The sequence below is a fragment of the Cotesia glomerata genome, linkage group LG3 (assembly GCF_020080835.1).
Source record: "Cotesia glomerata isolate CgM1 linkage group LG3, MPM_Cglom_v2.3, whole genome shotgun sequence".
In the NCBI taxonomy this organism is placed as follows: domain Eukaryota; kingdom Metazoa; phylum Arthropoda; class Insecta; order Hymenoptera; family Braconidae; genus Cotesia; species Cotesia glomerata.
The window spans coordinates 8,286,341-8,310,609 of record NC_058160.1 but is presented as its reverse complement, the minus strand read 5'-3'; the positions used below and the strand labels follow the sequence as shown (position 1 = coordinate 8,310,609).

General features: G+C 28.6%; 1 protein-coding gene across 11 annotated transcripts in view; it reads right to left on the bottom strand.

Moving 5' to 3' along the window:
* Window positions 1-24,269, bottom strand: part of LOC123261682 (basement membrane-specific heparan sulfate proteoglycan core protein) — a 136,431-nt gene that overhangs the window by 47,476 nt on the left and 64,686 nt on the right. For 3 of the 11 annotated variants that reach the window (XM_044723411.1, XM_044723412.1, XM_044723414.1), the window contains exons 9-12: window positions 13,802-13,909; window positions 8,218-8,334; window positions 7,305-7,424; window positions 7,067-7,180 (exon numbers count right to left, since the gene is read on the bottom strand). In XM_044723411.1, the coding sequence (XP_044579346.1) occupies window positions 7,067-7,180; window positions 7,305-7,424; window positions 8,218-8,334; window positions 13,802-13,909 (459 nt within the window). Of the gene's footprint in view, window positions 1-547; window positions 665-2,506; window positions 5,387-6,479; window positions 6,591-7,066; window positions 7,181-7,304; window positions 7,425-8,217; window positions 8,335-13,801; window positions 13,910-24,269 lie in introns of all 11 variants that reach the window. The other 8 variants (XM_044723408.1, XM_044723407.1, XM_044723409.1 and 5 more) reach the window with 5 other exon arrangements.

Genomic DNA, 24,269 nt, shown 5'->3' with positions numbered 1-24,269 from the left:
TTTTTTCAAGTGTTAATTACATAGTTAAACTTCAGTTTAAATATATTTGATATGCAAGATCAATTACAACAGCATAATTACTGTATTCATATTACTATTGATCTCAAATGTCTGAAACATCAAGAACGGTTGGATACATTTAAAGTTTTTAGGAGTATTTAATTTTGTATTTGTTTAATGCAAAAGTTACCATATTTTATTTATGTTTCATATAAAATACCCTTAAAGAGTAATTAACATCAAAACGTGTAGAGAATTTTAATTTTATTACAAATATCACATAGCTATAGGTCTCATCACCCGACGGGTACCTTAATGAATGAAAAAAAATCTAAAAATTTTCTCCGGTGGTATTTATCGCTAAATCAATAACAAAAGTCGAATAAAACTTAAACTTTTTTAAAATAATAATAAAATGACCGATAAATAATTCTTAAAGAAAATAATAATGTTGTTAATTTTTTAAAGAAGATTGATCCAGTTAGTAGCAAAACGTATGCTGTTAATAAATATAAAAAGCAAAGCATTCACCAAAAAATGTATATACCGCAATTAAGCTCATCCTCTGCTCGCGGACAATCGTCGAACCCGTCGCAGACTGAGCTCTGTGGAATACAAGAGCCATCCCCGCAAGTGAAGTCCATAGGAGGGCAAGGCGCCAAACCTGCAGTGGCCAGTTATAATAAAAGTATGCCTCTCGTTCCAGCGTCTCAATTTATATGTACATGTTATTTTATTTTATATATCAAATGCCTTTAATTAAGATTTATTTTTATTTACGTCAAGATAATTCTTAAGTAGTTGACTGCCACTTGATACATGTTTAATAATAACCAGATTAAATTGAGATGCTATTGATTAAACAGAAGTACTTTTAGAAGTAACTTCTAAGTTAAGATACAGTTATAAACATTTAAAGCAGCTACCATCAATATTATTACAGAGGCATTATCTAATTATCTTTATTTGCTCTGTTATATTTGTAACAATTAAAAACAATTATAGCTTCCCTTAAAAAAGCATCTTATTAATAACTACTTTTTTTACTTATAAGTCATAAAATTACAATGAGATCTAGTATGTATGAAATGACATGAATATGACTGTAAGTGAAAGGATGAATGACGTTATCTGTCAACCTAAAAAATAATGATTCTTACACACAAATAGATTTACTGTACACGTACAAAAATAATTCTGTTTTATTATAAATATCATTCTTAAATTTATATTTTCAAATAAACGTGACTTTGTAATGAATTTATCATAAAAACATTTTAAATTTCTTGCAAATATTATTAATAAATAATGTTTCATGCATTTATTTTTGTTATTTTCTGTATTTTCTGGCATGAAATATGATTTATAAGTCAATTTTCTTAGCCTAAATTATATGAAAAATAATACGATTTAAGCTTGTGCAAAAAAATTTTGTTTCATGATTAATTTTATACTCAAATTGGTGTTTTGAAATATAAATATCAATTTATCAAAAATTATTTCAATTTTCTTACATAAATTTAAGGAAAAAAAAAAACACTGAACTGAATTTCATTAATTTTTTTTTGTTATATTTAAAAAATAAGATTATTTCAGTCTTGTTATACGACAGAGATTAGGGTAATCAAGAAAAAAAATCTATAATAAATTTAATAGAGCGTTATTTCTTCACTAAGTTCAATTTTGTGATATGATTGTTGTAAAGAACATTTCACACATTTTATTGTTAATTCAATATGAATTTTGCACTGAAATGATAATAATTTTTATTGAAATTATTATGAATATCTTAATTGTCTAAATTTCTGTCGAGTCATAAAATTCGTCTTGCAAAACAGAAAGTATCTTTCTTTTAAACTTGTCACGAAAGTAAGTAATTATTTGATTAACTCATCGTATAATTTGAAACAAAAGGTAAGTTTCTAACAATCATCCATTCAATTACCGAATTTTAATTGCCGATTATATTAGAAAAATTCATTTATTTAATATAATTTTTAATTTATTACTATTAATAATTTTTTTTGTGTCTGTTTTAAACTCTTCAGAATTACTTAAATTTCAAAAACTTAATTATTTGCTAATTCATAATAATTTTTTTTTTATAAAAAAATTCCATTTAAAATATCGTCTGATGAGTTTTTTTTCCAAAAAAAAAATTAAATTGTCTTTAATTCATCATAAAGTCACATTTATTTAGAAGCTAAAGGACGAAATAAATTTTTTTTGCATGGATGCACAGTACTTGATAATTTTGATAGTAATTACTACACAAATAAGCAAAAAACAGATCTCTGAAAAGTATAAACAATCATATGCATATTAATTTGTCGATTGAAGTTCCATTTTGATACTTGAAGAAAGAATTCAAAAATTGTAGAAAACAATATAATTACACTTTCTTATTTACATTACCAAGAAAGCTATTATTTTACAGCGTAGTACAGATGCAGACGAAAACATGTTTAATTCAAGATCCCCATTATTCTGATTGACAGGATTTTACCTTCATAATTCTCATAATCATAAAAGTTGCACATCTCTGAGTCTTCATCTGATCCGTCATTACAATCGCTGGTACCATCGCAGAATAAACTTATAGAGATGCATTTTTTGTCACGGCAAGTAAATTGAGTCGTTTTATCGCACGATAATGTTTTTGTTTCATTATTGTTGATTTTTATGAGAGGATATGGAAGTACTTTCTCAACTGAATTTTTAAATGATGCAAGCTTCTCTACTTTTAACATGATATCATTCCTCAAGTCATTGTAATATTCACAATCATATTCATCAGAGCCATCTAAACAATCTAATTTTCCATCACAAATTTTCTTTTCGTCAATGCACTTTTTTCCATCACAAAAATATTGGCTCTCACCACAATAATCTTCAAATTCTGGGTCTCTTATGGTAATTATACTTGTATTGTTAAAATTATCACCATTCATTTTTTCTTTTTTTGTCATCGGTGTCAACTTTAAGTCAATATTCGGCTCGATTAGAGTTGCTAAAGAATTCTGATTATCCTTACTTGTTATATTATCAACATCAAAAATAACTAGCGATGTATTTTCTTGATCAAGCGATGAATTATAAGTGTCCTTTAACTTTATTACATCAAACTCAGGTGCAATAAGCTTTTCTGTACTTTCTTCTGAAATAGTCGGGATAAAATCGGGAAGAGAGCAACCCCATAACCAGTTGACAAACCACCATGAGCATACTGTATTAAATATTGAATATGTGGGTAATGAATCGTTAGTTACATTTTTAGTATTATTAACATCAGAAAAATTTGAAAACTTTTCAGCTAAAGATGATGTAGTAACACTTTCAATAATTGATAAAGTTGAATCAGTGCTAATAATAAAAGATGAAGGAGTAGTCTTTCTCTTACTTTTTCCATTTGCATACTGATCTTTTCTATTTTTATCCTTTTTTCCTTTGAGTTTTTTCTTTTTAGAATTTTTATTTCTATTTTTAGCTTTTGTTATAATTACTTCTTTTTGCGATTCAATGGGGAATGTTAACAGTTTAAATTTATTTAAAGTTGATTGATTATATTCCTTAATATTTATTAATTCCGAATCGACGCTTCTTCCCGCTAACTCACTTAATGTAGTGCTATTCCCGGAATTAATATTCAATTTTTTTCGATAATTCATACATTCACTGTCGCATTCTGATGAATTTGAATCAATATACGTTTTCTCATAATTTGCTACATTAATTCTTTCTGAATCTTGTAGTGATGAAGTATTACTACCAAAACTATATTTTACGACAGTTTCAGTATTATTTTTGAATAAATGACGTTCCTTATCTTTGGGTTCATTTATTTTTAATCCATTCGATTCTTGATTAGTAGCATTTTTAACTTTCATTACCTTTCGGTTTTCCATATTTTTTTCATAAATTCCTTGAAATTCCTCTTTTAACTTCAGTAAGTTGTCATCGATTGATCTCTTACGTCGATTTAAAGTAATATTGGATTCATCATTAGTTTTTCTACTTTTAACTTTATTATTCACGTAACTATCAGTTGACTTTTTAACGTTCCATTTTTTAAAATAATTACTAACGTTATTTTTATTACCGAAATAGTTTTTTCTAGAATAACAAGATATTGAAGAATTTCTATATAGTTTACGTCTATTTAGACAAAATTTTCTTTTTTTTAATGTAAGTTTATTCCCGTCTGATATTCCAAAACCGGAACTTCTTTTTTTTAAATTAAAATTTTTGGACAATTCTACATCAGATATTAAGTTATTTATTTTAGGTCGCTTATTCATCACTTGTATTTTTGTTTCAGGTATTATAGAATTATTATTAGCCTTCGAATAGTCCAGCCTGTCATTTTTGGTTAATAATGCAGATTCATTAAAAGGTTCTACGTTAAATGTAACGTTTTTCAATGTTGATGTATTGTTTATTTTCAGATCCGCTGGTCTATTTACAGAGATAATGTACCTCGGAAAATTCTGTTTTTTGACTGATATGTCATTATTTCTGCGAGCTTGTGCATTAGTTCGATTTTTTTTATATTTATAGTTAATATAGTTGTTCCGAAATTTAAACCAATGATTTTGCATCACCTTCGTTCGATTCAACCACTTATAAAAATTCATTGAATTATTATAGTCGAAACTTTTTTTAGCTGAAGAAACGGACGTAATATTAGCCACTGGAAATATAGTATCAGATTCGATTAAATTTGCAATTGAGTTATCCTGTGATTTCAATAACTTTATTAAATACTTATAAACCGCACTTGTTTTATTTTTATGCTTCAATACTTTACTTATAATACTATCAGCTATGACTCTTCTTATTAAATCATCGTTCAAGTTATTCTGATCTATAATTTGAGAAGATAAGTGTTTCTTTTCTGTCATTTTATGCAACTTAGTTTCTGGCTTATGTAAAGAATTTAAAGTTCGTTCAATTTGTTTTTTATCTAGCTGTGAAAGTACTTCCATTATTTTTTTAATAGCTGCATTAATTTGAGATGCTTGAGGCGGATAATGTAATTCATAACTCTGAGATAACGGCATGATTTTTTGTTGATCAGATGATAAGTGCTTACTATCGGTTGTATTAATCAGTTCCCATTGCAGCTTAGGCGAATCAGTATCGTTGAAACTCGTTACATTATTCGTCAAAATTGAAAGTATACTCGGAAAAGATTCTAAAATTGGATCGGTAATATCTTTTCCAGAGTGTGGAAATTCTGTGTATGAATTATTTTTTTTCATTGATTTTACCGAGTTACTCGATAGATGTTGTCTTTTATTTTGACTCAATTTTTTAGATGATAATTTTTTTCTTTCTAATTCAATGTATTTTTTTGTGTTGTAGTAATTACGCCATTCGTATTCAGCTATGATAAAACATGTGTATTCAGAAGGTACAAAAAAAACCGACTAATTTTATTTCTTAAGTCTACTCCTATGAAAACATATAATAATAGTTAATCGTGTTTCAAAAATCTGCTCCAAAAATCATTCATAGTTCTTATTGCTCGATTAGACGTAAATGTTTTTAAAATGGTTCACTTTAATTTCGTATCACTTGCAATGAAACTTCAATTTTCACGCCTGTTAGATCAGTTAAAGCGAGACAATTTCCGATCGTTATGATTGGTCCCATTCCGAGAGCTTAAATTGTCGATTTTCTGCCCACCGAATTAATTAATTAACTTAAGTTAGAATCATTTTCATCATACCTACACCGAAAGTTTAAACTCTCTGCTCTGTTCTGTGACAAGAAAGTGTGATTTTTACCTACTAGAATAACAACATTGTAAACCTCGAAATAGCTCATGTCATTGACAATTTAACAAAATGTATCGGTCTGAAATTATCCCATTTCGACTGGTTCAAGACATTAAAACTTTAATTTTCAATTTAAGTGATATACGACGACGGCATTCGTATGAAATCACTTTGTTCTATCTTTTGCCACAAAATATAATATCTTTTTTTAAGATAAAAATCACTATTTTTTGTTTATTTTTCATAAAAGATTAGCTTAAATATTGATTTACGTTACGATATTTCTAAGTTGTCTTATTAACCACAATACTCTCACTTTAAACAAAAAAAAAAAATGATAAAATAATAAGAAAAAAAGTGAAAAAAAATTCAACTTAAAAAACTTTTTAAAAGTTTGAACGATCTCTAACAATTTCTAATCGAGCTGATTTTTGGAAAAAACTTAAAAAATGATCAACTAACATCCTTTCATAGGAGAATAAAAAGAAAAAAAATCGGTTTTTTCGCGCCACCATAATATACATAAATGAAAATAATGAAATAATGAAAAAGTGTAATGATAAATTAGTAAATAAACTCAGTATATAATCAATGAATTCTTTGCGCACTACTAACGAATTTAATTGAATCATTAATCTTAAATATTAGGCTGTATTATTGAATAAATAAAAAGCTTATTTGAATGAAGTAAATAGTTACCACATTGATCGTGTTCATCAGATCCATCGCGACAATCGTTCGATCCGTCGCACTGCAGTTGGTAGGCAATACATTGACCATCTTTGCAATGAAAGTCCGTAGCTCCACAACCTAATCCACATAGCAAAAAGCACCACTCATGCGAAATTTATAACAATAATCAATAGCTATCACCTTCATTTTACCCTTCAATTGCTCCATCACCTACTGCTCTACAAGCTTGGAAGAAATTTCTACAAGATTTTTCTAACGTTTAAATTTCAAAAATTAACTTATCGGTTCAATAACTCTATCCACGAAAAATTCGCTCAGCGTAACATATCGAGGGTCCATAACTTCTACCATTATAATTTCATTGGATTTCTATCATTTGTGTTTACTATGTTATGATTTTTAGTAAAGTTACTTGGATTATTTGGATGAAATAAGTATGTATTTTAAGTATAAGTAATTTTGGGAAATAAGTAGCGCTAGTTACATTTAAATTATAAATATGTTTTGTTAAACAAAACTCTATCAAAACTTTAGTAACTGTTTATAGCTAAAAGATAGGTAGGTTATTTTTAATCAATAAAATCACTACTTACCACACTGACTTTCATCTTCCCCATTTCTGCAATCATTGATGTTATTACACCGTTTATCGATACTCACACAGGTGCCATCTGCACATCGGAATTGATCACTGTTACACGTTGTTACTGTGAACATAATAATGTATTTTAAGTGTCTAATACAATAAATTATCAGAATCGAATTTTTATATTTTGAAAAATTTATAGTATCAATTTATAAATAAAAATAATAAAAAAATAAATAAAATACCAGGGCAATTTCTTTCATCAGATCGATCTGAACAGTCACTTCGACCATCACAATGAAGAGATCCATCGATACAGTGACCGTCGTTACATCTAAACTGACCAGAAAGACAGTACGAAGGAGCTAAATTGTGTAAATAAAAATAAATCAAGTTAGCAAAAGAAAAAATTAAATCATATAAAATAATTTAATGGCTGGTTAGTTTCATGGTTACCTGACTTTTGGACATTTAGACTGTTCGATTTTCAAACTGATACAAAAATAAAATTTTATAAATTTTCATTTTCAAAAATCGAATAATAGAAAATTTTTTGATTTTTTATGCCCAAAAAATCAGGTGATTATTAAACTGAACAATTACCAATAATTTCACAAATAATCAGGTCTGAATTTACAAATTATTTGAAAAATTATATTTATAATTAAGTATATTTCATAATGAATTAGAAAATAAAAATAAAAATTTATCTGATGATAATAATGCAAAAAATAAAATTCTAAATTTTTGTAGATAAATTATTTCAAAACTTAGAAAAAAAAATTTTGTAAAGGAGACTACAATTTTGATTATTGATTTTTTAAATTGAACATATCATATGGATTAGATTAATAATAAATCATCAAACATATGCCATGCAAGATATTCCTGTTCTAATATACGTGTCATAATGCAAACCGTATATGATACTTAATTCGTCTAAATAATTTCTCGCGTCTTTCATTTACTAATTATTTATCCTGACATAAAGAATTCGTGCGTATGTCGTGCGTATCATCGACAAAGTCTAATTGGGTCCGTAAGTTGTAACTTATCAAACTTGTTTTCGATAAAAAAAAATATATATTACGAATAATGAAGAAATATAATATATTTAGTTGAATTCCTGCAATACTTAATCAAATAAATAATTCATACTGTGAGTGTCGCAGTTGAGTTCATCGCGACCATTGGAGCAGTGATTTACACCATCACAACGTTGCTCTTTCGGAATACAATAGAGCGCTGCACATTCAAATTGATCTTCTTTGCACGCTGTAAACATTATTGTGTCTATTTTTTTGTCTCAAATTATATACGCTTGAAAATAGCAATAAAAATTTTTGTCCAATATTGTATGTAAGATCACATAGGTAAAGATATGTAGATCGACGAGACAGATGATGACACAAATAGAAGAACAGCTTAATGTATTCAATAGAATATGGACAATGGTTGATTCATGTCAGATATTGATCACGAAACATCAACAGAAAACACAAAGCGATAAATTATAGTTTTATAACTATGAATATAAATAACGATAAAAATTAGTTAGACGTTAAATGATACCGATTATTGGACACATGTCTCTATAAAACCAAGCACAATAAAAGCAACAATTTAAACAATGAAAGAAAACAGATTTTATGGATCGATATTTAAAAAAAAATCTGCATACATTATAATAACGTCACGTAAAAACGATTTAAATCCAAAAGAATGTGTGGAGAGAATAAAATGCCCAACATATATTCGATTATAACCGTTGAGGTAAAATGTGAAAAATTTTACCCATCGTAGCCATCTGTTATGTATATATTCGCTCCAAACTTTTCGGCTTCAATACTCGAATTCCCCTAGAGATTAACGTCAGATTAAAATGTGGACGGTTATTAGGCCGACTAATAAACGCTACTCAAATTCTATTCCAAGAGATATTCCTCTCAACATGCTATGCTCTAACAATATTTTTTTCCACACACTATTCGTAATTTAATCATCTCTCTAATTATCCTAGTAAACCATAATTGATTTTGCTTTTTCATTCAACGAAAATTAATAAGTGTAAAAAATAAATATTTACGTTGAGTAAAATAAAAAGTTATTAAAAAATAAAAGCGTAGTGACCTGAGATTTCCCTGACTCGATACTCGTGCAGAAACTATACGGTAATAGTGAGCTGGTATGTCAGTAGAGAACATCGTGCTACTATCGTTACAGTAGATTCATCAGTTACCCATGGTCACGCCATTGTTATTGTTATTTCAATTATTATAATTATTGATTCCCATAATAATCCATTAAAACCCGTAATACGATTAGTTTCACAATTGTGAGGCATGCAAAGCATCCAACCCTATTTATTTACTGGCACCGTAACGTACTCCCCGGAAGCATTACATAAATAATAGCTTGAGCTAATGCGACATAAGTAAGGAGAATCGGTGACTCTTCATTCTACAATAAGTTACGTTTTAAATCTAACAAAGCTATGCAAGGTATTCTTACAATGTATGTTAATTGTAATACAGAAAATATGTGTGTATATAGATTTATGTATTTATACCATTGGGCCTTTTAAACAAAATATAATTAAGAGTGTAAATATTTATTTAATTTTTTGATGAAAAGGTTACTAAAATATCTTTATACTAGATCATACCTGCACAAGTAAAACCAACAATATTAAATTTTTAACTTGAAAATTTTTACTTCATGCCATTGTATTAAAATTGTGTTTTGAAGTCACACTGATTAGAAAAACTACCTTGATTGAGAAAAAATTATGTTTCCGAGAAGCTTATTTTGATGACAACCGATTGCCTTGCTTTAAGAATTTTTTGTCTTGAATTTTGTCATCTTGCTTTAAGCACGGAAAGATTAGAACCCGACTGGTTCGTGTTCTGCGCCAGACTCAGCCGTGTGCAAGAAAAAATGGAAGAAAAATTAGTTTACACCAGACTGAGTCGTGTGCGCACACGACTCACTCGTGTTCTGCACCAGACTCAGTCGGGTGCTGCACCAGAATCCGTGCATAATAACCACTCTGGCGCCGCACACGACTGAGTCTGGTGCAAAACGTGAACCAGTCGGGTTCTAATCTTTCCATGAGAAACCAATATTTTCGACCGATAACTATTGTCACTCGATAAAAGAATATTTTACCTTCGACCGATACGATCAAATTCTTTCTCTAAGAACAATTCTTTACAACTAAGAATATTATCGTTTTTTTTCTTGAAGAACTTTATGTTCTTATTTTTATTCTAATATGTCCTTATTTTTATTCTAATTTTTGACTTCAGCATACTCTGAGGCGTGTTCGAAACTTTATTAGTAATCGGTATAAAAAGTAATAAAACTTCAACAAGTTTTAGTTTTAAAAGAATTTTTGAAACAAAAGTACGAAATTCTTAGACAAAGTATACATTAGGGTGATTTTTTTTTTACTTTTTTTTTTTTCGGTCCCATCGTGAATTCTTGTTGGAAATACCCAAAAAAAAATTCCCTGAAAGTTTGAGCCATTAATATTAATTTAAGTCCTCAAACAAGGCGTGTGAAGATTTCCCATTGAAAATACACAAAAACTCTGATTTTTAATTTTTGAATTTCTTAAGCTCAGCGGCATTTCATGGGATCACTGTGACCGAAGATGGTTTTTTCTCAGAATTGATGGCTCTACAAAAGTGCCCATTGCGGCAAAGTCGTAATTCACACTGGTGAGGCAGTACGGGCCACTGAACCTGATTTTTCCATCAAATTCGCGTTTTTTCGCACTTATCTCGTAAATAACAAGAGTTACGGTAAAAATGTGAATGACAAACTTGTAGGGAATTGATTTTTCCGTGAAATTTTGGCTGATCATTGATTTTAACTTATTAATATCTTGTTTTCTTTCTCTGTAATATTATATTTTTTGTTCAATATAGTTTTTTAAGGCTAGAAAAATAGGATATGATAAAAATCTTACATTACAAAAAGTTTATATATAAAGAATAGGCTGTATCAAAAAAATCGACTATTTTTTTTTTAATACTATACGGAAAACATTGTTCAGGATACCGAAAAAAAGCGCCTGGTAACACGGGAGCTCTTAATTTTAATATTAAGTTGTGCCTCATCACGATTTTCCATTTTCCATTTAATTAACATGGGAAATTTTTTTGTGCTAAGTTTGGAATTTTGTAGCTCTTTAATGAATCGTTGAATTGTTTTGGTCACAAAGTATTCTAGTAGAAAATTGAACGCTCTTAAAAAAAGGTCTCTAATAATTTTTTGATAAATGCAATCCTTCAGAAGTTATTCGAATTGGAAATTGATACTCATAAAAATTTTTAAGTTTTTTTACTAAGGAATTTTGTAGCTCAAAGATTAGTTGCATTTAAAAATCCTTTCTTTAATTACTTTTTTCTGATATAAAGATTTTAATTGTTGTTTTTTTTTTTATCCAGCTTTTTTCTTCTAATGTATATTATTTTTTTATTATTTATTTAAAGTACACTTTTTAAATGCATTTATATAAAATACACATTTTTAAATGCATTTACGGCTAAAATATCGTTAAAATAATTTTTATATTCAGAAAAAAATCGGAGGAAAAAGAATTTTGAGTATAATTATGAAATAAATTAATTAGATGCCCCAAAAAGTAAAAAAAAAACTTCAAAATTTTCAATATTGTCAAATTCCCATTGGAATAACTTTTGAAGGATTGCATTTATCAAAAAATTATCAGAGACCTTTTTTGAAGAGCGTTCAATTTCCTACAAGAATACTTTGAGATCCAAACAATTCAACCATTCGTTAAAGAGCTACAAAATTCCAAACTTAGCACAAAAAAATTTCCCATGTTAATTAAATGGAAAATGGAAAATCGTAATGAGGCACAACTTAATATTAAAATTAAGAGCTTCCGTTTTACCAGGCGCCTTTTTTCGGTATCCTGAACAATATTTTCCGTATAGTTTTCAAAAAAAAAATAGTCGAATTTTTTGATATAGCCTATTCTTTATATATAAACTTTTTGTAATGGAAGATTTTTATCATATCCTACTTTTCTAGCCTTAAAAAAATATATTGAACAAAAAATATAATATTACAGAGAAAGAAAACAAGATATTAATAAGTTAAAACCAATGATCAGCCAAAAATTCACGGAAAAATCAATTCGTCTTAATATCTCGCTTAATATTGATCTTAGCGATTTGGTCTATAAGACTTTTTTTTTTGTAGAAAATTGAATTCCCTACAAGTTTGTCATTCACATTTTTACCGTAGCTCATGTTATTTACGAGATAAATGCGAAAAAACGCGAATTTGATGGAAAAATCAGGTTCAGTGGTCCGTACTGCCTCATCAGTGTGAATTACGACTTTGCCGCAATGGGCACTTTTGTAGAGCCATCAATTCTGAGAAAAAACCATCTTCGGTCAAAGTGATCCCATGAAATGCCGCTGAGCTTAAGAAATTCAAAACTTAAAAATCAGAGTTTTTGTGTATTTTCAATGGGAAATCTTCACACGCCTTGTTTGAGGACTTAAATTAATATTAAGGGCTCAAACTTTCAGGGAATTTTTTTTTGAGTATTTCCAACAAGAATTCACGATGGGACCGAAAAAAAAAAAAAAAAGTAAAAAAAAAATCACCCTAGTATACATAGGTATATTGTTAAACAAGTTAAATTTTTTAATTAAAGAAGTATGAGCGCTAGGCGGGGTGGGGATAAGAATCGACTCTAGCGCGGTGAGGGGAGAGCAGTAACCATATGATTTTTCTCAATATATTGATATACATTTAACATTTGCTAATGGCGGCATTTATTTTTCTTTTAATTAATACACTTTAATTAGTCGGGCAAGTGTAAATTTTTTTGAATTAAATTTATCACTAATATATTTACTTTCATCCATAAGATTTTTAAAAATATTCACCGACAGTTTTACGAGAAAAATACAGAAATGTATCAATGTTTGGAGGTTACCCCATAAGACCAATCCTGAATTGCTCAACTTCAAAGTTAATTATTTATTTAAATAATCGGGCAATCTCTTGCAAATTTTCGGAATTTGTTTAGACATATTTAAACTTCATATTAAAAAAAATCAAGCCTTTTATCAAAAGTTGTCTTGGTGCTCGTACTTCCTTAAGAAATTTAAGAAATAAAAATAGATCATAAAAATTAATTTCTACATTAAAAATATCTAACTTTTTTTTTCTCGTTCACATTATTTCAACTTTGTTTATTTATCATCTTCGCTAAATATTTAAAAAAATAAATTTTTCAAAAATTGTAATTAAGTTATGTAATTTAAATATCATTTAGGCTAACAAATGAAAAAATATTGTTAATAGAAAAATTGTCTAATAACAATAAATAACGGTGTGATAAATTCAAATATATAAAGGTATCTACGTGATTTGCATCAGAAATGTCATGCATATGAAAATAGTGTGACATAACAAAGCTTAAGAAGCCGTAAAGACTTTTATTTGTTAGACTCAACAATAGCTTTGCAAACATTTAAATTCACTGGTTTCTTTTGTAAGGAGTAGCCAATTTTCAAAAAAAAAATTTTTTCAGCGAATACAAAGAACATGCACAATGTTTTCCATATGAAGTGTAGAATAATATGATTTTTTTCTGATAATTATGAAAGAAAATAAATTGTACAATCAACGTTACAAAAAAAAAGAGAACTTGCACATAATTAGATGCACGTAATTAAAAATTATTACTTACGGCAATTCAATTCATCAGACTTGTCATAGCATTCAGTGGCTCCATTACAACGATATCGACTGTTAATACACTGGCCGTTTCTACATCTGAATTCGTTTTGAGTACATGCTGAAATCATAGTACATAATTTTCGAATTAGCAATAAATTACAAATTCATGAAAATGGATAATTTCATTATTAATTATATCCTTATAGATATAAATGTAAAATTACAATGATAATTCATCAATTATATGTAATATATTATTAAAAATGAAGAATATATGTATATAAAACACCAAGTGTCTTAAATTTTCATTCGAAAATACTTATTATAAGTTATAAGAGGTAATTATTAAACACATTAGAATGGAAACATGGTGGAACTCCCAAAAATTTTCATGAAAATATAATGAGAAGTGAAATGAATTATTTAAAAGCGTTCGCAGGATATTTCTCATGGTTGAAGAACAGCGTCAGAATTTCCAAAGATAAATCATTAAACAGTGATTTAAAATAAAAATTTACTAGAAAAAAATTCTTTTTAAATAAGATACTACATAGATTTTGAAAAACTAAAATCTATACAATCGTGGTCATTAATTTAAGTATGTTTTTAATATTACTGTAAAATAGCCGCTTGTAAACTAGAACGTTTATTAATTCTAAATTTGGAAATCAGTTGATAATGTCACTTGTAAAATTAGTCGCTAATAAAAAATATTAAGGAAGTGCGAGCGCTAGGCGGGGTGGGGATAGGTATCGACTCTAGCGCGGTAAGGGGAGAGCAGTAACCATATGATATCATGACAAAGTTGTTTCTCACGTCAAAAATGTTTTTATTTCTCTCCTGGACAACTGCATTCACTTTTATATTACTCAGAAAAACTATTGTTAACATAATACCAATCGTTCCCCTACTTTTACAGAAAAAAAATTGAGTGAAATGATTTTTTCTACAAACCTATTACCAAGTACAGTACCGATAATTACATTTGTGAATATTGCGAGGATTAATTTATAATAACTCTAAATGATATAGCTCACTTCCACAGGGGGTTGCGGGGGTGAATGTCAACAATGAAAATTTAAAATTTCCGAGCTGTAGCTCCTATAAGGTCGAAATTTGGTAAGAATCTTCTGTATGTGATGGAGAATTGATCTAAGAGCGGATTTTATGACAATCTACTGCCAACATGGATAGTGGGGTTGGGTGTTAACAATGAAAATAGTAAATTTCCGAGCTATAGCTCCTGCAGACTCCAAAATTCGGTAGGAGTCTCCTATGTGTGATGAAGAAGTAATTTAAATGAGGATTTTACGACAACCCGACCTAAATAAGGATTGCAGGGGTAGATATTAACAATTAAAATTCAAATTTCCTAGCTATAGTTCCTACAGACTTCAAATTTGGTAGAAATCTTCGTGTCAAGTTCAGCTAAGAATGGATTTTATTAATTAAATTCCAACTTCAATAGGAATTTGGGGGCGTTAACAACGAACAATTTTTATTTCCAAACAATAGTTTCATATGCATATATTTCATATGCAAGCTGTGTCAGAAAGATGAGTAGAATAGAAAAAATGTTGTTGTTTATAAATTAGAACTTTTTGAAACATGAAATTTTGAACATGTCTATTAAATTTCAACAAAATTTACTAAAAATTTCCTTACAACAATCGTCTCTTGGCGGCGGGGAAAATTTCATTGTCCCTTGTAGGAAAAAAATTATATACAACGGGGCCTGTCTTGGCACAATACTGGGTTGCCAAGACTCGGCTGAACAATACTGGCCCACGACTGGACCACTACTCAATTGACAAGTCTTGGTTTGCCAGTCTTGAGCCAAGATCCAGCCAATATCTATCTAACAATTCTTGGTTTGCCAGTCTTGAACCAAGACCCAGCCAATATTCAACTGACGAGTCTTGGTTTGCTACTCCTGGACCAAGATCTAGCCAATGTCAATGTAACAAGTCTTGGTTTGCTAGTTTTGAACCAAGACCTAGCCAATGCCTTGTTTCAAGAGTTAACCAATATTTAATTAACAAGGCTTCACAGAAAAAAAAAGTTAACTTGAATCAAGTGAAAAATTCTTGAACCAAAAGAAAATGATTTTGAAAAGTTTTATTGTCTTGAATCAAGACGAAAAATTCTTAAATCAAGTTGAAATTATTTAAATGAAGAAAAATTTCTTGGTTTAAGAATTTTTTTACTTAAATCAAGGAGATGAAGTTCTTCAAAATTATTTACTTGATTCACGTTAGTTGTTTTTTCTGTATTGGCTTATTATCCTTGGCCCAAGGCCCACCCAATATTCAACTGATGTCTTGGTTTGCTACTCCTAGATCAAGATCTAGCCAGTGTCTATGTAACAAGTCTTCGTTTGCTAGTGTTGAACCAAGACCCAGCCAATATCCAATTAACAAGTCTTAGTTGATCAGTCTTGATCCAAGATCTAACCAATATCTTTGTAACAAGTCTTGCTTGCCAGACTTGAGACATGAGCCAGCCACTATTGACATTGTTAAAACTGTAAATTTGACAGTTTTTCTATCATTTTATTGTTGTTTTTTTTTTTTTTTTCAAATGCTTAAATTGAAAATTTATTATTTAACAAAAATAATTACATATCGTCCAGATTGATATGGTCTTAAAAAAGTTAAAATATAATAATTTACAGTGGAATTTTTAGTATTGATAATTTTAAACATTAAAATTTATAACAAAATATTAAAAGTATACAGAACGATATACAAATTCTAAAGTAATATAAGGACTTAACTTTTGTATTTTTTTAAATTAATAAACATTTTTAAAAAATCGTTAATTTTCATCAAAACACAATATTAAATAACATAAATTATGAAAATAATAAACCGCCACACTCTGTCACCATATAGATTTAGCTTATAAGAGAAATGAGATGTAAAACAACTTATCGGTCGTATGGCGTAGGGGTTAGTTATCGGTCTAGCAAGCGCGCGGCTCGTGTTCGAATCTCGGTTAGAGCAAATGCAATTTTCACTTTATTTCCATAATTAATAAAGGTTAGGTCTAAATAAAGAGTCAAATGGTCTAAACTTGCGTTAGCCCTGCATAAAAATTAAAATAAAAAAAAATTACAATTAAAAATTCCTTTTTATCACTTTTTATCAAATGGCATGGGCCAGACTTGAATAGTAACTGTAGTCCTGGTAACCAGGCATGGGTCAGGCTTGAAAATCGGTATTGACTCAATACTAAAATTCAGTCTTGGCACAATACTTATTTTCAGTCTTGGCACAATACTTATTTTCAGCCTTGGCGCAATACTTATTCTCAGTCTTGGCACAGTACTGATATTCAGTCTTGGCAGGAAGTTATCATTTGTATGCTTAGACGGACTTGGGCCAAGCTTGCCCCAGGGTTAATGAGCATTGCGCCAAGCCTTGGCCAAGCTCGGGCCGGTTGTCATTTCCTCTAAGGGGTATTAAGGTTTCTAAAACTTAACATTACATGTAGTTATTCAGTCAACGGACTAAGAATTTAACATACATGTTATTTTTGCTGATCACTAGGCCCAGGGACTGCTGCGAAAGTCCTGGCCCTACTGATCATATAACCGATAAATTGTTCTTATTGCGGGATCGCGAAAATGTAACAGATTAAAATGAATAAATTTTCTAAGCACTTGATATGTGAAAAATAAATGTGTCTACTTATTTAAATAGAATTCGTAAAAAAGATATTAAATTTGTTTTCTATAAAAAATGGATGTAACTAAAAAAATTTTAAATAACAGCAAAATTCGTCGCACTTGAAGGTAAATAGATTTCAACTTCACTTATGATGAGACTTGCAATGACTTTAACTAAAACTTTCAATGCTCATTTGAAATCTGTGCAAATCAAAAAAATTAGGAAAACGGTTGACCCTAAAGGCCTTATTAATTGTTATTTTTCTATTAAATAAAAAATTTGTTATTGTTATTTACAATTTTTCGAATGGTCTATTTTGCTCTAAGTCTCTAAAATCAGCTGAAAAATATGATTTTTACTTTATTAATCATGATTAGGTTATGAAATTATAAGATAACTTTTTTTTTAGAACTTTTTAGTGGCTCATTTTGCTTTTGTTTTCACGCGTAGGGCTAAAAATGCATCAATAACCCGAATTTGTGGTGATTAAGGAGGTATTGTGAAAAATCACTTTTCTTATGATATTCCTCAATTTTTAAATACGCGTACTTCTAAGTGTCCTCTATACGAATACATTTTTTTTAATAGTCCTTGAGGTGGTAATTTTCGAAATATTAGCAATTAAAAATCGTACATCTAACATGTATTCCCTATCCTGACCGTAGTTAGAGTGAACATTTTATTAAATAACAACCAAACTTTTCTTAGAATTTTTTTGAAAAACTGAGAATAATTAATTGAAGTTATAACAAGTATTTTCTATCAAAAATAACATAAACGAGCGGTATTCATTTTTTTATAAAAAATATTTGAAGTTAGCGACTTACGATATTTTACGTGAGTGGAAGTAAGTGAGCGATAGTCTGTAAAGAGGGGCAGCACTAGTGCGTGAGAAAGAAACCAATAGCCATAACCTATTGGAGTCTTTATTGGCCACAATACCTCCTTAAAGAAAAAATTATAGAAAAATAAATTTTTGGTCAATTTTTGAGGTGCCCCACCCTCCCCTACATTTAATATTGGCTAATGGTGGCATTTATTTTTCTTTTAATTAATACACTTTAATTAGTCGGGCAAGTGTAAATTTTTTTGAATTAAATTTATCACTAATATATTTACTTTCATCCATAAGTTTTTTAAAAATATTCACCGACAGTTTTACGAGAAAAATACAGAAATGTATCAATGTTTGGAGGTTACCCCATAAGACCAATGTTTAATTGCTCAACTTCAAAGTTAATTATTTATTTAAATAATCGGGCAATCTCTTGCAAATTTTCGGAATTTGTTTAGACATATTTAAACTTCATATTAAAAAAAAAATCAAACTTTTTATCAAAAGTTGCCTTGGTGCTCGTACTTCCTTAATGAAATTAGCGAAATGGAAATTTCACCAAATATAAATTCAGTCATTGATAAAATAGCGAAAAACAAAAATCTGTGGCTACGTGAATTTAGCCAATCCTTACTGCAGAAACTTATAAAATAAGCCGATTGTAAACTTTATGAATTGTAAAATTAGCCGTTTCTAATTTTCTCGTAATCCTTGAACGGATCGACGGATCAAAAAACGATTTGAGGCATCTAAAAGGACTTCTATAAATTTAGTTTTTCTAAAAATTAGAGCAGATTCGACTGATCCATTCAAAAGTTATAAGAAGTTTAAAAACGGCTAATTTTACAATTCGTAAAGTTTCTATATAAGCATATATGTCAATATATATGTGTAGATATATTAATTCTTATTTTTATAGCGTGAAAGATAACGAAAATTCTTTCATTTAAAATTATTCCTATACTATTTGTATTTCTTAAACGGAAATGTTTTTTTTTTATTTTTTGAAATTCTGCAAGTTTAAATTTTAGAAAAGCGAAACCAGTGTGGTTCAGGAATAAAATAAAAATTGTCAATTGAGCGAGAAAATAGGATCATATTATCCTTATACGAGACATAATACCTGCATGTCAAGCTTTGTCACAAGACACGAGCATTCAATATCACTACTTGACACCGGTTTGTCATTTACCTGTAAATACCAACAAAACTGAGTCTCAAATTGAACTCTATACTACAGGACCGTTAAAAATGCCCCTTGACCTCATATCATATACATCAGAGATTTCGATTTTTATAAAATATAATAAAAATTATTATTTCACAAGATTGCGCAGATTAGAAAATTAAATTTTATTTTATGAGATTTCACATGATTTTACGAGAATTTTATAAATTGTTATTTTTAAAAGATATTTAAAAAAAAAAAAGGTTAATTTTTGAAACATTGAAAATATCAAATTACTTTTATCATATTAAAGCTTAATTTCGATAATTATCTACAAAATATACACGTCAAGTTTCATTGGAATTTGTTAAAAATTTGACAAAAATATTCATGATGTTTTATCCACTTTTTAATAAAATATTTACAACTCCCAGGAAACAAATAAGTAAAGATGGAGATAAAGTAATGCGTTTCTATTAAATTAGTTTACTGTATTTAAATTATATGTGAGCTATGAAACGGAAATAAGTTCTGTACCAACATTCAATAAAACTAAACATTAAACTACTCGTCTGAAATCTTATGATTGCTATAACATTTTAATACTAGGAAAAGTAATAAGGCAATATGACCCGGGCAGAAATCAAGTAATGGTCAACCATTACTTGGTCATACGCTTAATATAATTTTTCATCAGTCTAACAACACAAGCGATAATAAAACTACGCTCCTAAGTAATGAGCGTTTATGAAGTAATAAGAAAAAAGAACATTGTTATGATGTTTGTTGCAACATTGTCCCGAGACTTTTCAGGGTAAGCTCGTCATTTTTTATTCTTTTGGCATTAGAAAATAATGTCATATAGATATTATAACAAAAAAAATATTTATTTACTTGTAAAAGTAAGTATAAAACTGCATATATTAGCATCGCAAGTAGCTAACATCAAATTTCTGAACCTAAAAGCTGTTCATCGAGAGCAACGAATCCCTCTTCTCTGCTCCGCTAAATCGTCCGTGCACTTCTAATGGACTACCACCGGGAAAATTTTTGTCCCAACACCACTACTGTGACCAATAATATTCATGTGACGTTTATATACATCCCGTTTTTTTCCAATATTTTATTTACATAAAATTATATATCGTATTTTTTATAACTTTAAATCTTATCGTTCATTTACTACTGTATCAAAATCTACGCAATGTTATTCTATAAAAATTTCTGTCCATTATGTTTCGGTATTTACGATATGAATTAAAGATAACAATAAATAATATTTAACACTTGTGTTTTTGTTAAAGTAAAAAAGAAAATTTTTTTTTATTACACAAAAAATCAATCAATGAAAAAAAAAAAAAAATTACATACATTTTCACTTGAAACATCTCAATGAAAATATTATAAGGTCAATAGATATTCCGTGTAGTTAAAATTCGTATGGTTAACATTATTGTCACATAAATGGCTGTGATAATTATTTTATACAAAAATTAACATCGATTTTACGGTTTTAATTTATAATAAAAAATTCAAGTGTTTACGTGACGATAACAGATGCAGCGTAATAATATACACACATGCATGCAACAATGTTTATTTAACTTTTAACTTGATTTATTTTACCACTTATCGATTAGACCATTAATTCAATCTCTAATAAATTATTTCGATCTTATTAAAGTATTTGAATGAAAAAAAATAAAATAAAAAAAAAATAAAATCTGTTATGCACATTAATGAAACGCGAGTAAAAGTACTGAAGCTTAAAGCTCAGTACTACATCGAAGGAATTTCATGAAGACAAAACGTAAGATAAGCGTGCGCCGGGTATGTTTATCATAAGTTATCTCAAATTACAAACCGGCACATAATAAATATGTAGACAGTGAGTCTCAGAAAAGACAACGACCTCATACAAGTTTATTATACACATCAAAGACTCATATCCGTATGGACTGTCTATAACTATATATATATATATATATATATATATATATATATATATATATATATACGATGACGACGATGATGATGATGATGTTGATGTGATGATATATACTAGTAAACCATTCAATACAAGTCAACGTTCCAGTTAATTTGTTTATCGTTAGCAATCGTTTTCGAGTAACTATCGAATTATTTACGAGACCTCGGGGAAACACCTCCTGGCTTATCTTTCCATTCGGAATACGAGCTATATAATAATACCCGTCAATATTTACACAATATGACTGATATATATTTCTGACAAGGAATAAATGACTATAAATTTATAGCGGTTACATTAAGTCTGGTCTATCATAATAATAATTTTTAAAACTACTAGTATAAAGTGAACTATAAGAATTTATTATACTACACTCCTCTACTCAGTGATTTAATCAACAAAAGTCATATATATCACTTAGAAAGTATGTAAATCAACAAACATAAATTTCACTTATAGAGAAGGTCATGTAAAATCATAAGCACTAGTGTATGCTGGTATATGCTTGGATCGGTTTAGTTGTCGGCGCCATACAATTTAAACGATGTGATGTACACAATTCAGTGTTAGCTTCATCACATCATCAATTGTGTCATCAAAAGTTGAGTCTTAGCGAATTGAATTATTATGAGTTCACTCTTATTTCTTATTCGCATAACTTTATGATGACGATGACTAATCAAAGGAGTGACAATTCTTACATATTCTTAACGACAATCCCAAAATGAATAATTAAATTTATCAATTACAAGCTTTTCTTGCATCTATAAGTATTAGATTTGAATATTTATACAAACACTGCATAATTTATACAAATAATTATTTCATTTTATTTAAAAATTCAATCGCAAAAAAGTATCTTTAAAAACTGATCAGATTGAATTGCATCATTTAAAGAGAATTCCATCTACATGACTGAGTAACTACATTCAACGCTCAATCTGTTCGTAAACTCACCACAGTATTATATCGTGTACAGAATTAATCTCGATATAAGATGTATGCACATCTCGTTATCGAAACGTGCCAAGGTTAGTATGCAAACTGTTAAAATACTTTTATAATGTGATTAACAGTCTTTGATAAGTTAACAATTATTCGACGATGATTAATGTAGATTAAAATGCGATAAAAACAAACTAGCGCTTAGTTTAAATGTTTATTCTATCTCCTTAAGTCCGCATGCATTTGATATGTTGCGAACTATGTGCGTTTGTATGTTAGAAGAAGGATGGTAAGGTAAAAGCCCCAATAGATGATCATATACCAGTATATGATCACTCCATATTTGTGAATATAGATATACAAATACATAGAATGATCATATACTGGTACGTGATCATCTATTGGGGATTTTACCTAATGACTCAATAAGTAAAAATAATTTTGAAAATTTTTGAAATAAATAATGTTTTTAGATTTTTAATATCCATTGAGAAGTAGGGTCTGAAATATTTGAATCTATAAAAATGATAATTATCAACTCTACGTAAAAAAAATCACATATTTTTTTCTCGTAAAGTAAATCGAAAATAGAATAATTAAAAATAAAAAAAGTTTTTAAAATGTCAATATTTTAGTTTAAAAAAAATGTTGAAAAAGTTATAAAATTACAATTAACATTTTTTTTTCATTGTTTGATTTTAGGTTGGACCACTTTCAAACAATTACCAAATTTTTAAATGAGATTTCTACTAAACTTTGAAATTAAACTGTTAAATAATTTCATTCTTGTTATATTGTACGAGTTTTAAAGATACTGGGGTAAAGCTCACCCTATATACGCTTACTGACAGAAGTGTATGCGCAAAGGGTTAATACATCAAGGTCATTTTGATGTAGTATTTCAAATTATCTGAACGTAAATTTAATATTATTTGTAGTGACCGCAGTATATTAATTTAGATGAGTTAGACCTTGTCAGAGTAACTTTGTCCATACATTTTAGACGGTTTGTCGATTGAAAATTTAATAAGTAAGCTTTTTTTATTTAAAAGAATTTCTAGAATTAGAAGATACGCTTTTAAATAGGAAAAATATAATATTTTTGTTGTGAAAAAAATCCTTTTGATGAAAAAAAAAAAAATCAATCGAAAAAATTATTTTTATTTACAAAAAAGTATCATTCTACACTTTATGAGTTTATTGTTTTAGTTATTTTTCACATTGTAAAAAGTACATAGAAATTATTTTCATTAATGTATAAATGGATGTTTGGCAAATCTTTTTACGGATAAAATCTGCGTCTTGTAAGAGATGCCAACAATGTATTATGTTTCACTACTATTTATAATGCATTTAATAAAAACAAAGTTCAAGTTTATTAATGAAAGTTGGAAAAACTACACAGTAAAAAATTTTTCGTCATTTTGTAGAGTGTTAAAATTTGTGTGTTGAATATTACACTCTAGTGTGTAGAATTTAACATTCTAGTGTGTTAAATCATTAAATCAACACATAAGAATGTTAAATTCTACACACTAGAGTGTAATATTCAACACACAAATTTTAACACTCTACACAATGACGAAAAATTTTTTACTGTGTAATATGACGATATTTTTTAAATAAACTACAACTATTTATTAAAATTTTTTTGTTTTTCACTCAATTTTATTTTCATGTAGAAAAACTTGACATTGTGTAAAATGTCACAGGACTGACAATATCAGAGCGAAGTGATATTTGCCCGCCTACGAAGAAAATTTATTAGATTTTCAAGCTTTCGGAGTAAACATACTTTCCGCGAGGCACCCGTTTTACCACAATAGATGTTTCCTTGATATAATACTGTCACAGAAAAATCTTTTGCTA